The following is a 14029-nucleotide window of genomic DNA, read 5'->3' on the forward strand; positions in this document are numbered from 1 at the left end:
ATAAAATGATAAATTTAACTATAGTAAGTTGTTTTATAAAGATTTATTCTGCCAAACTTAGCGAAAATCCCACATAAAGTACTTGGTAAGTAAGTATTATTATATGCTTTAACTTGCTGTAACTCTGCTTTATAAATTTTATAAAGTAAAGTTACTTACCTATTTAATAAATAACCATTACGTGAAACCGGTGGGCAGTTAGAAAATTTTACTACTAACAGAGATACAAAAGTGGGCGGTAGGTATAAAAACGTTGACTATCCCTGCTCTAGACAGTCTTGGGCAGGATGGAGAGGGATGGTGTGAGAGTTCATCATGCTATTCAGAACAGTGCACAATTTAAAGGTATGAACTGTTTGTTTCTGGAATTTTCCATTCATCTGCACTTCAGTGAAAGTGGGTGTTTCATTGGCATCTAGTACTCAATGTGAAAAATGGTTCAGTTGTCATGCTCCTCCTCCTGTATTTGTCATATAGGAACATGATGTATTCATCCAAACAAGAACACATGGTGACACCAGAGACTTTACCCTCAGAATCCAACTAATCACCAAATTATGTTAGTTCTGTCACCTAAAAATTTCTTAAATCTTTATTTCTGTCTCCATTCCCTATTTCAAGTTCTCTTCATCACTTGCCTGATGTCTTGTCTTCAACCTGGCCTTTCTTAAATCTATCCTGAGTCATCTCATCAAAACACAGATCTGAAAAAGAAAAAACAAAACAAAAAAACCCACAGATCTGAACATGTTATTGTCTTTCTGTGTCTCAATACTGCCCATGGGTACATTCTCAGTTTTTTTAGTATGATACAACATTTTGTAGTTAAAAGCATGGGCTCTGGAGTTACACTGCTTGGTTTGAATCTCAGCTCTGGCAGTGTGCAACTTTGGGCAAGGTATCCAATCTCCTTCTGTCTCAGTTTCCATTGTGAGGATTACAATTGAATTACATGACATATCTATGCTTTCCATATAATAAGTGCTCAATAATTATTTGCTATTGTTAATATTATGTATCTAGTTTTATCTCCTCTCATTCCCTGTGTACAAGTTTATTTTCTAGTAATACTGCATTATTTAGAGTTTTCTAGCCTGACTTGTGGTGGTGCAGTGGAGGGGGTGTCAACCTGGAATGCTGAGATCGCTGGTTCAAAACCCAAGGCTTGCCCAGTCAAGGAACATATGAGAAGCAACTATTATGAGTTCATGTTTTCTGCTCCTCCCCTCTCCCCCCTCTCTTTCTTTCTCTCTCCTATATAAAATCAATAAATAAAATAATTAAAAAGAAGAATTCTATACAAGTGTCAAGCTGTTTCACGGCTGTGTGCCTTTCAATTGCTGTTTTCTTAACCTTCTATAGACATACTTATATGCCTGGCTAATCCTCAACTTAGTCCTTTGCTCAGGAATCATGTTTAGGATACAATCCCTGACCCCCATGCCCCTGTCCCAGTCGGACTAATTGGCTCTCTTCTGTAACTTTGTAGACCCTTTGCATGCCTCTAACTCAGCATTTAACACAGCTAATTAAATTTGTCTGTTTGTCTCAATCTTGTTGAGCAAAGAGACATATCCTTTACTTCTTCATACACTTAGCACTTAGCATCATGCCCAGTATACAGTAAATACTTAATAAATCTTAGTTGAATTAAATAGTGTTCCTTTTCCCTAAATAACTAGTAACATATTCAAATCTGTGACTCGCTTGACCAGGAAAATATTTCTCTTCTCTCTTTTTTTTTTTTTCTGAAGCTGGAAACAGGGAGAGACAGTCAGACAGACTCCCGCATGCGCCCGACCGGGATCCACCTGGCACGCCCACCATGGGGAGACGCTCTGCCCACCAGGGGACGATGCTCTGCCCATCCTGGGCGTCACCATGTTGTGACCAGAGCCACTCTAGCGCCTGAGGCAGAGGCCACAGAGCCAACCCCAGCGCCCAGGACTTTTTTTTTTTTTTTGCTCCAATGGAGCCTTGGCTGCGGGAGGGGAAGAGAGAGACAGAGAGGAAGGCGCGGCAGAAGGGTGGAGAAGCAAATGGGCGCTTCTCCTGTGTGCCCTGGCCGGAAATCGAACCCGGGTCCTCCACACGCTAGGCTGACGCTCTACCGCTGAGCCAACCGGCCAGGGCTCTCTTCTTTTTTACCAAGCTGGTTTCCCCACTACCATCTACCAAAATCTTTCAGTAGAAATATTTATTTATTTATTTATTTAATTAATTATTTATTTATTGTGTTTACATACATTCTAGTGTCTCCCCAAATGCATCCCACCACCCCCGTATTCCCCTTAACTTCTCCCTTGTCCTCCTCCCAACAGCTCCCTCGCCCCTTCCCTTTAGGTTTAATTCCGTTCCTCAGTTCACATTGTTCCTTGGGTTCCTCAAATGAGTGAGGTTATATGATATTTTTCTTTCTCTGCCTGGCTCATTTCACTTACAATAATAGTTTCCAGGTCCATCAATGTTGTTGCAAAAAGTACTATTGCCTTCTTTTTCATGGCCCCATAGTAATTCATAGTATATATGTACCACTGCTTTTTAATCCACTTGTCCACTGACAGACACTTGAGCTGTTTCCAGATCTTTGCTATTGTGAACAATGCTGCCATAACATGGGGGTAAATTTCTTTTTTTGAATCAGTGATATAGTGTTCTTGGAATATATCCCTAAAAGTGGGATGAATGAATAAAAAGGCAGTTCTATTTTTAATTTTTTGAGAAATCTCCATACTGTTTTCCACAGTGGTTGCACCAGTCTGCATTCCCACCAGCAGGGCAGGAGAGTTCCCCTTTCTCCACAACCTCGCCAGCACCTATCATGTGTTTTTTTGTTAATAAACACCATTCTGACTGGTGTGGGGTGGTATCTCATTGTGGTTTTAATTTCCATTTCTCTAATGATTAGTGATGTTGAACACTTTTTCATCTATTGGCCATCTGTATGTCCTCTTTGGAGAAGTGTCTATTTCTTTTGTCCATTTTTTCATTGGATTGATTGTTTGTCTTCCTGGTGTTGAGTTTTACAAGTTCTTTATAAATTTTGGTTGTTAAATCCTTATCAGATGTATAGTTGAATACGTTCTCCCATTGTGTGGTTTGTCTTTTTATTCTGTTCATATTGTCTTTAGCTGTACAAAAGCTTTTTACTTTGATATAGTCCCATTTGTTTATCCTGTCTTTTATTTCACTTGCCCATGGAGATAAATCAGCAAATATATTGCTGTGAGAGATGTCAGAGAGCTTACTGTCTATGTTTTCTTCTAAGATGATTATGGTTTTATAAGTTACATTTAAGTCTTTTATCCATTTTCAACTTATTTTTGTGAATGGTGTAAGTTGGTGATCTAGTTACCTTTTTTTTGCAGGTAGCTGTCCAATTTTTCAACACCATTTGTTAAAGAGACTATCTTTACTCCATTGTATGCTCTTACCTCTTTTGTCAAATACCAATTGACCATAAAGGTGTGGGTTTGTTTCTGGGTTCTCTGTTCTGTTCCATTGTCATGTCATGTACATGTCAAGAACTGTACATGTCAGTTCTTATGCCAGTACCAAGCTGTTTTGAGTACAACGGCCTTGAAGTATAACTTGATATCAGGAAGTGTGATACCTCCCAATTTATTCTTCTTTTTCAAGATTGCTAAGGCTATTCATGTTCTTTTTTGGTTTCATATAAATTAAAGAATATGCATTCTATATCTTTGAAGTATGTCATTGGTATTTTAATTGGTATTGCATTGAATTTATAAATTGCTTTGTGTAATATAGACATTTTAATGATGTTTATTCTTCCTAACCGTGAACATGGTATATGTTTCCACTTGTTTGTATCTTCCTTGATTTCTATTATCAATGTTTTATAATTTTCCGAGTACAAGTCTTTAACTTCCTTGGTTAAATTTACTCCTAGGTACTTTATTATTATTTTTTTGTTGTTGTTGCAATAGTGAAGGGGATTGTTTCCTTCATTTCTCTTTCTGACAGTTCATTGTTGGTGTATAAAAATGCCTCTTATTTCTATGTATTAATTTTATACCCAGCCACCTTGTTGAATTCATTTATCAGGTCCAGTCATTTTTTGACTGAGACTTTAGGGTTTTCTATATACAGTATCATATCATCTGCAAATAATGATAGTTTTACTTTTTCTTTTTGAATTTGGATGCCTTTTATTTCTTCTTCTTGTCTGATTGCTGTAGCTAGGACTTCCAGTACTATGTTGAATAAGAGTGGTGAAAGGGGGTACCCCTGCCTTGTTTCTGATTTAAGGAGATTGCTTTTAATTTTTGCCCATTAATTATGATGCTGGCTGTGGGTTTGTCATAGATGGCCTTTATAATGTTGAGATATATTCCCTGTATTCTCACTTTGCTGAGAGTTTTGATCATAAATAGGTGATGGATTTTATCAAATACTTTTCCTGAATCTATTGAAATTATCATGTGGTTTTTCTACTTTCTTTTGTTTATGTGATGAATCACATTGATTGATTTACAAATATTGTACTATCCTTGCCTCCCCAGAATAAATCCCACTTGATCATGATGTAATGATTTTTTTCATATATTGCTGGATCCGGTTTGCTAATATTTTGTTGAGGATTTTAGCATCTACCTTCATCAGAGATATTGGCCTATAATTTTTTTTCTTTGTGTTGTCCTGGTTTTGGAATCAGAATTATGCTCGCCTCATGAAAGGAGCTTGGAAGTCCTCCTTCCTCTTGAATTTTTTGAAATAGCTTGAGAAGGATAGAAGTTGGTTCTTTTTTGAATATTTGGTAGAATTCACCAGTGAAACCATCTGGCCCAGGGCTTTTCTTTTTTGGGAGTGTTTTGATAACTGTTTCTATCACATTTGTTGTAATTGGTCTGTTTAGGTCTTCTGATTCTTCTAGATTGATTTTTGAAAGATTATATGTTTCATGGAATTTGTTGATTTCCCCTAGCTTGTTTAATTTTTTGGCATATAGTTCTTCATAGTATTTTCTTACAATATTTTGTATTTCTGATGTGTCAGTTGTTATTTCTCCACTCTCATTTCTAATTTTATTTATTTGAGTCCTCTCACTTTTTTTCTTGGTGAGTCTGGTTAAAGGTTCATCACTATTGTTTACCCTTTCAAAGAACCAGCTCTTGGTTTCATTGATCCTCTGTATTGTTTCTTTAGCCTCTATGTTATTTATTTCCACTCTGATCTTTATTATTTCCTTCCTTATACTTCCTCTGAGCTTGCTGTTCTTTTTCTAGTTCTTCTAGATGCATGGTTAGGTTGTTTATTTGAGCTTTATCTAGCTTCTTAAGGTATGCCTATAGTGCTATGAACTTCCCTTTTGGTACTGCTTTTGCTGTGTCCCATAAATTTTGAGTTGTTGTTTGCTCATTATCATTCGTTTCTAGAAAAATTTTTTTCTTGCATTCTTCTGAAGCTGGAAATGGGGAGAGACAGTCAGACAGACTCCTGCATGCGCCCGACCGGGATCCACCCGGCACGCCCACCAGGGGCAATGCTCTGCCCACCAGGGGGCGATGCTCTGCCCCTCGGGGGCGTCACTCTGCCATGACCAGAGCCACTCAAGCGCCTGGGGCAGAGGCCAAGGAGCCATCCCCAGCGCCTGGGCCATCTTTGCTCCAATGGAGCCTTGGCTGCGGGAGGGGAAGAGAGAGAGACAGAGAGGAAGGGGGGTGGAGAAGCAAATGGGCACTTCTCCTATGTGCCCTGGCCGGGAATCGAACCCGGGTCCCCTGCACGCCAGGCCGACACTCTACCGCTGAGCCAACCGGCCAGGGCCTCTAGAAATTTTTTTAAATTTCTTCTTTGATCTCATTGTTATTCCATTCATTATTTAATAACATGCTATTTAGTTTCAATGTGTTTGAGTATTTTTCAGTTTTTCTGTTGTGGTTGATTTCTAGTTTCATGCCATTGTGATCAGAGAAAGTGCTTGATATGATTTCAATCTTCTTAAATTTGTTGAGACTGCTTTTGTGCCCTAACATGTGGTCTATCCTAGAGAATGTACCATGAGCACTTGAAAAGAATGTATTGAATATATTCTGCTGCTTTAGGGTGAAAGGTTCTGAAGATATCTATTCAATCCAGTTGATCTATTGTGTCCTTTAAGTCTGCTGTTTCTTTGTTAATTTTCTTTCTTGAGGATCTATCTAGTGAGGTTAGTGGGGTATTGAAATCCCCTACTATTATAGTATTGCTGTTGATCTCTCCCTTTATATCCATCAGTCTGTTTTATATATTTAGGTGCTCCTATATTAGGTGCGTAGATATCTATAATGGTTAGGTCTTCCTGTTGGATTGCTCCCTTTATTATTATGTTGTGACCTTCTTTATCTCTTACTATAGCCTTTGTTTTAAAGTCCACTTTGTCTGATGTAAGTATTGCTACCCCAGCTTTTCCTTCATTTCCATTTGCATGAAATATTTTTTTTCCATCCTTTTAACTTTAGTCTATGTGTATCCTTTGTTTTCAGGTGTGTCTCTTGTAGACAGCATATGATATGTATGGGTCCTGTTTTCTTATCCATGCAGCTACCCTATATCTTTTGATTGGATCACTTAATCTGTTTACATTTAAGGTTATTATTGATATGTAGTTGTTTATTGCCGTTTTAGTCTTTAAAGCTATATTCCTCTTTTACTATATTCTTTTTCCCCTTTGTTCTGTTTACAATAGGCCCCTTAACATTTCTTGCAGCATTGATTTGGTTGTAATAAATTTCTTGAGATTTTTTTTTTTGGGGGGGGGTCTGGGAAGCTTTATATTTCTCCTTCAATTTTAAATGATAGCTTTGCTGGATAAAGTAGTCTTGGTTGTATGCTTTTATTCTGTATTACTTTGAATATTTCTTGCCATTTCCTTCTGGCCTCAAGTGTTTCTGTTGAGAAGTCAAATGTCATCCTTATGGCAGCTCCTTTGTATGTGATCGCCTCTTTTTCTCTAGCAGCTTTTAATATTTTCTCTTTAATTCTTAGCTTTGGTGTTTTAATTATGATGTGTCTTGGTGTGGATTTCTTTGGGTTTCTCTTTCATGGAATTCTCTGTGCTTCTTGAACTTGTGTGACTTTTTCCTGCATCAATTTAAGGAGGTTTCAGCTATGATTTGATTGAACAAGGTCTCTATCCCTTGTTCTTTCTCTTCTTCTTTAGGAACTCCTATAATGCAGATGTTGTTTCTCTCTAAGTTGTCACAGAGCTCTCTTAGAGTTTCCTCAGATTTTTTCAGCTCCTTTTCTTTTTGCTGCGCTGCTTCCATGTTTTCATTTATCTTGTCCTCTAAATCACTGACTTGATTATCTGCTTCATCCAGCCTGCTTATAATTGCTTCTAGTGTAGTCTTCATTTCTGATATTGTATTTGTCATTTGTGACTGGTTCTTCTTTATTATTTCAATGTCATTTTTGATGCTTATATCTTTTTTGTGTGCTCACTGTGTTGATACACTGTTGTTCTAAGATCTTTCAGCATTCTAATAATCATTACTTTAAACTCTGCATCTGGTAGTTTGCTTATTTTCATCTCGTTCATTTTCTGGGTTTCTCTTGTTGATTCATTTGGAATGCACTTCTCTGTCTTCCCATTTTGTCTGTGTTACCCTGGACTTCCCTGGCCAGGGTCTGGCACAGATCAGTGGGGGTAACTGCCTATGACTGGTTCTTATCCACCTTTTGGGAGCTACAGGTTATCCAGATCTTGTGGCTGCCTCTGCTGGATCCAGGTGCCATTGTAAATATCAGCTGCACTCCTAGGCTTGCTTTTATCTACTCTTGGCCTAGGAGAAGTTCCTTTAAAAGTTCAAGTTCCCCTAAAATCCCCTTTCTGTTGCCTCTTCTTGCTGGCTACTTGTTGGGCTCAGTACTGTAATTCAGTGATTAGGTATGGTATTAGATGTGGCCTAATCCTTAGCTGCAGGTGTCATTCTATGCAGACATTTTATTTACTTATTTTTTTCCTTTTTTTTTTTTTTGTTCTTTTTCAGCACTCAGTAAGGTGTAGTCTCAGGCGCCCAGTGGGTGTCACCCCTGTGTTCCCATTTTGTGGTCTGTCTACCAGGCCACTGCTACTGTTGCTGCCCAGGGACTTTGGGATCAGGTGCTGCTGATGCCAGCCCACTTCCAGGGCTGCCGCTGCCCTGGTCGGGCTCACGCATGCCCACGCAAGCTTGCATGCCCATTTGGACTGCTTCTGTGGCTGTCCCAGCCTCTGCTGCCTCTGAGAGCCAGTGTGCGCCACAGGCACTTTTGCTCATGGGCTTGGGCATCTACCCTGGCTTTCACCCCTGCAGGAAGTACTGTGCATGCCCACTTGGACCACTTCTGGGGCTGCCTTGGTCGTCTCAGACCTCAGCAGCCACCTGGGTTGGGGCTGCGCACACCCACTCGGATCACTGCCAGGTTCACCCGTGCTTTCACTGCTGCTGAGGGCATGCCACTATCATCATTTCTCAACTGGCATCTGTCTCCTATTTGTCTCTATACCTCCATTCTTGCTACTCACCCCCACTTTACACTAGAGTCAGAGTAGTTTAAAAATGTACATCATATCATGGTACCTCTCCTGGTTAAAATCTTCAGTCTCACTCCAGTCTATTAAGACCAGGCAAGCTCAGAGTTTCAAACTGGTGACTTCAGTGTTCCAGGTTGATGCTTTAGCCACTGTGACATCACAGATCAGGCATGGTACTTATTGCAGTTTAGAATTATTCTCACTTAAGTTTTATGTGTTCTGTTGTCTGTTTTTCTAACAGGATTGTGATGCAGGCACCACTTCTACACTGTTCACTATTGTAGCCCCAGCACTTGGTATAGTGTCTAGCACATTATTAGCAGTCAATAAATATTCCCTGAATGACTGAATGACTTGAAAAGTCAATTGCTTAATTAAGTGTGTTTTGGAGGGTAACATGAACTTTTTTTTGTTCTCTTAGATAAGAGAAATTTTACAGCTTCAGCTTGCAATTTGATTGTTGAGATGAATCATCTTGTTCAACCCAGTTGAGAAGTATTGTAGGAGATCTTAAGCAAGAAAAGGATATACTTTTTAAAAGTCTGGTTTTTAGGCTCTTTATGCTAAAAGACTCAGGAGTGACAACTGCAATTACTACAAGTCAGTGGTTCTCAATTTTGCCTTCCCCCTCACTCATCAGAGACAATCAGCAATGTCTGGATAAATTCTTGTTTACTAAAACAGGAAGAGGCACAGAGAGTAGAGGGCAGAGATGCTGCTTAGCATCCTATAAAACACAAAAAGGCCCCCCCAAACAAAGAATTATACCACCAGGTAAGTCAATAGTGTTGAGGTTAAAAACAAACCAAAAAAACAAAACAAACAGTAACCGGGCTACTATCTACTTTTTGAAACATAATAGGCTACCCAAATATAGATGTTAGTGTTCTAAAGGATTTATAAAACTCAATAATTGAAGAATTAATAAGCTTTCTTGTTTTCTAAGATTTGTTTTTGTTCTTTAGAGGTTTCTGTTAGTTTGTTTTAAACAAAGAGTCCATTGATGGGCTTTAGGAAATTGATGAATGCTCTGTACCTGTATCCCAGAACTGTGTAATTCCAAGCATTTATCTGGGAGGAGGGGCCATCACATTCTCAAATGAGTCCATGATCACCCAAAATATTAGAAAGCCACTGCTATAGACAGAGCTTTGGTTGTCTGAACTATACTTTAAAGTGTCACATTTTGTGGAATGAATGTTTTGCAAAATGCTTAGAAGTATGTGTCCTGTAGTGGTGTTTTTAAAAGCTGTCTTGGGAGTCAGGCAAGTGTGGTGGAAGCTTAGCTCAGTTTCTTCCTACCTGTGAAGAAAACAGGTTTTACTGGGCTGTTACAAAACCACATGAAGTAATTTATATAATTCCCATGGAAGTGTTAGGCACACAGCAGATGCTTAACAAATATTAGTTTTTTTCCTTTTTATAGGGTTATTGTGAGGATTTGATAAAATAATGCTTTGAAAACAAAATGAAATAATGCATATGGCACATTGTCTGGCCAGTAGTAGATACTTAACAAATGTTTATTTTCCTCCCATTCATTCTTTATACTAAAACTCTGGGTTTTATCACTGAAAGCAGGGAAAAAAGGATAAACCCAGAAATCTGAAAAATTTAAGTTTCAGTCTTAGAGCTGCTATTTTACTGGTCCTGCTATTTTAATTCTGGCCAAGTTACTTTCTGAGTCTTACTTTTCTCATAAGTAAATAGGGGTAATGCCTACCTCCCAGGATTACTAAAAAACATAAATGAGATAATATATATAAAGGACCTAGCATCTTTATTATATGCGGCTTAAGTGTCTGTTTGTCGCCGATAGCTTATTGGTTGCTTGCGTAACTGTACTAGCCAATGGAGTGAAGTTGCCACGGCATTCAAATAGTCCCGCCTTCTGGCATGCCACCTCACAAATTGAGGTTAAAGATTGGAGCAATTATTATGCTGTTAAGAAATCTTAACACCAGAAGGGGTCTTTGCAATGGTACAAGACTAGAGGTTCTCCAATTGAAAAATAATGTCATAATAGCTAAGTCTTTGACTGGCTCCTCTAAAGGTGAAATACATGTCATTCCAAGAATTGATTTGGCTCCATCTCAAACAGGGTTGCCATTTCAATTGAGATGTAGACAATTTCCTGTAAAACTTGCCTTTGCTATGACCATCAATAAGTCTCAGGGCCAAACACTTAAGCGTTTTTGGCATTTTTTTACCTGAGCCTGCATTTGGACACGGTCAACTTTATGTTGCCTGTTCAAGAGTTCGTGAGAGAATGGATGTAAAATTAAAAATAATTGATGGTCCTCTGCAAGGCAAGCTTTAAAATGATGGAAAGATCTACACAAGAAATGTTGTGTACAAAGAGATCTTTGACATGTGAATTAACATTTTATTATTTAAATCACCTTTATTTATTGAGCTAGCGGTGGCTCTTAAGAAATGTACCACCAGTGGTTTCCTTCATTGCACTCTACTTTAAGCAATTAAGCAAGTAGAAGGGGGAAACCCTGTGGGGCACTAAGCAAAGGGGAGTCCTCGCCGCCTGCCCTGGGTAATTCAGTTTGAATTAGCAGACACCTTTTCACAAATCATTTTAATTACAATTTATAATATCTAGAACAGCGGTCATTTTGTATGACCGCCGGGCTTTCTAGTATGTATATACATAATTGCATGGGGTATAAATTGTACTTAATAAATGTTAAGTTTGTTTATCATTCAAAGAATTCCTAAGTCCTACCACTACGAAGCCTTTCCACAATAGGAGGATAGTTTGCCCAATACCTGGTACTATAACCTTATCTAAATATAAAATTTCTAGTATTTGTCTTCACACATTTGTTCACATAAAATGATAATATTTTACTTAGGTATGTTTTCAATATTTTGTTTTGTGAGCTCTCAGTGTCAGCAAGAGCTTTTAGGCTAATTCCACATAACATCCAATATACCAACATTAAGCTCATATTTTAAATAATTTATTAGGCCCTTGCTGGGCACCAAATTCAGCACTGAGGGAATAAGAAGAAATAGGACTCTGGCTGTGAGGAGTTTTACCAATATTTCTGAAATTAATAACTATATCTAAAATTTAATTTATATTACTTATATATTAGTAATATATTCATATATGATTTATATATTCTAGATATTGTTCTTTTCTTTTTTGTGTATGTGTGAGAGAGAGACAGACAGACAGGAAGGGAGAGAGATGAAAAGCATCAACTCATAGTTGTGGCACCTTAGTTGTTCATTGATTGCTTTCTCATACATGCTTTGACTTGTGGGGGGGTGCTCCAGCTGATTCAGTGACCCCTTCCTCAAGCCTGTAACCTTTGATTCAAGCCAGCAACCTTGAGCTTCAAGGTAGCAACATTTGAGCTCAGGCTAGCAACTATGGGGTCATGTCTATGATACCACACTGAAGCTGGTGACCCTAGGCTCAAGCAGGTGAGCCTGTACTCAAGCCAGTTGAGTCTGCGTCAAGCTGGTGACTTTGGGGTTTTGAACCTGGGTCCTCAGAGTCCCAGGTTGACACTACCCACTACACCACCACCTGGTCAGGCTCCAACTACTGTTCTAAGAGTATACCTAGACCAATACATTTAATCCTTATAATAATACCCATATTATAGTGAAGAAATTTAGGCACAGATTGGTTAATTTGTTCAACTTATGTAGCATATATTTTTATTATGATCATTCCCTGGAGCTGGTCAGTGAAAGTAGGTCTGTCTGATAAATACATTTATTAAAATTTTCATTTTAAGTTGAAAATATTCATATTTTTAAAAGAAGTCACACATACCTATATGTATAAAAAGGGGTATAGTGAAAATTACTGATTTTTGGATTCGGTAATGACAGAATAGATTCTATCAGACTAACCATCATAATAGCTTGAAGGTATTAGGGAACAACCAAAATCAGGCATAATAACAAGAGGGAATTCAACCTTTGAAAGAAGGAAACTATACTGGGTGTCATAGTTATATGAATTTTGTGTGGTGTGGTAGAACCCAAGAAGAAATCTGCAGGCTAATTAGCCTGAGGATTCAGAGCACAGAGTTGTCAAGAGTCTGATAATATAAGATCCCAAATCTCCAGGTTCAAATACAAATTCACTCATCAGACCAAGAATCAGGAACATCTCAACTTGAATGAGAAAAGACAATGAACAGATGTTAACACTAAGATGACACATATGTTACAATTTTCTGACAAGAATTTTAAGACAGCCATTAATCAAATATTTTAATAAGTAATTACTAGTATGCTATAAAAAAACAAAAAAAGAAATAGAAACTAGCAGCAAAGAAATAGAAAACAAAGAATAGCAATTTTAAAACTGAGAAGTATAATAACCAATAAAAAATTATACTATGGACTTAATACAAAGATGGAGATGACAGAGAAAAGAGACAGTGGAAAAATAACAATATTTTTGAAAAAGGATCAGTAAATTTGAAAAACAATAAAAATTATCCAACCTGAACAAAAAATGACTGAATAATAATGAACAGAGATTTAGGGTCCTGTGGGACAAGAACAAAAGATCAAACATTTTCATCGCAGTCTCAGAAAGAGAAAATAAGGTGGTATTCAAAAAATTTTTAAGAAATAATGGCTGAAACTTCTCTTAATTTGGTCCAAGTTTGAATAGTACAGATTCAAGAACCTTAATAAATTTAAACAGGATAAACCCAAAGAAATACACTCTAAATCACATCATAATCAAATACCTGAAAAATAAAGACAAAAAACAAAAACCTTAAAAGTAGGTAGAAAGAAATAATGCATCATTTTACATTCTCACCTATATGAGAATAATGACTCAAATGACAGTAGATTTCTCATCAGAAATCATGGAGGCCAGAAGGTAAAAGAGAAATCAAGAAGAAAAAAAATGAAGGCAGAAGGAAAACAAAGAAAATATGTCTTCTTCAGACTGCCCTTAAAAGAAGAATCAAAAAAAGTTCTCCAAACAGGAAGAAAATGATAAAAGAAATCTTAGTGCATCAAGATAAAAAGGGGGGCATATAACCCAAAGCAATATATAAATGTATGCAATCCCCATTAAAATCCCAATGTCATTTATTTTATTTTTTGTGTGTGTCAGAGACAGAGAGTCAGAGAAAGGAAGAGATAGGGACAGACAAGACAGGAAGGGAGAGAGATAAAAAAACATCAATTCTTTGTTGTGGCTCTTTAGTTGTTCATTGATTGATTTCTCATATGTGTCTTGACTGGGGGGGGCTACAGCAGACTGAGTGACCCCTTGCTCGAGCCAACAACCTTGGGCTCAAGCTGGTGAGCCTTGCTCAAACCAGATGAGCCCATGCTCAAGCTGGTGACCTTGGGGTCTTGAACCTGGGTCCTCCACATCAGTTTGATGCTCTATCCACTATGCCACCACCTGGTCAGGTGCAATGTCATTTTTTTAAAAAAGAAATAAAAAAAAACTACCAGGTTTATATGGAAGCATAAAAAACTCTGAACAGCCAAAGCAAT

General features: G+C 37.8%; 1 protein-coding gene across 8 annotated transcripts in view; it reads right to left on the reverse strand.

The window, feature by feature from the left end:
- Nucleotides 1-14029, reverse strand: part of HDAC8 (histone deacetylase 8) — a 290590-nt gene that overhangs the window by 152089 nt on the left and 124472 nt on the right. The window contains exon 11 of one of the 8 annotated variants that reach the window (XM_066249909.1): nt 669-704. The exons of 6 other annotated variants lie outside the window; for them this stretch is intronic. In XM_066249909.1, the coding sequence (XP_066106006.1) occupies nt 684-704 (21 nt within the window). In that variant the 3' untranslated portion in view covers nt 669-683. Of the gene's footprint in view, nt 1-668; nt 705-9786; nt 9824-14029 lie in introns of those variants that run through there. One more of the 8 variants, XM_066249910.1, reaches the window with a different exon arrangement.

This window comes from Saccopteryx bilineata, chromosome X, assembly GCF_036850765.1.
Source record: "Saccopteryx bilineata isolate mSacBil1 chromosome X, mSacBil1_pri_phased_curated, whole genome shotgun sequence".
Classification (NCBI taxonomy): domain Eukaryota; kingdom Metazoa; phylum Chordata; class Mammalia; order Chiroptera; family Emballonuridae; genus Saccopteryx; species Saccopteryx bilineata.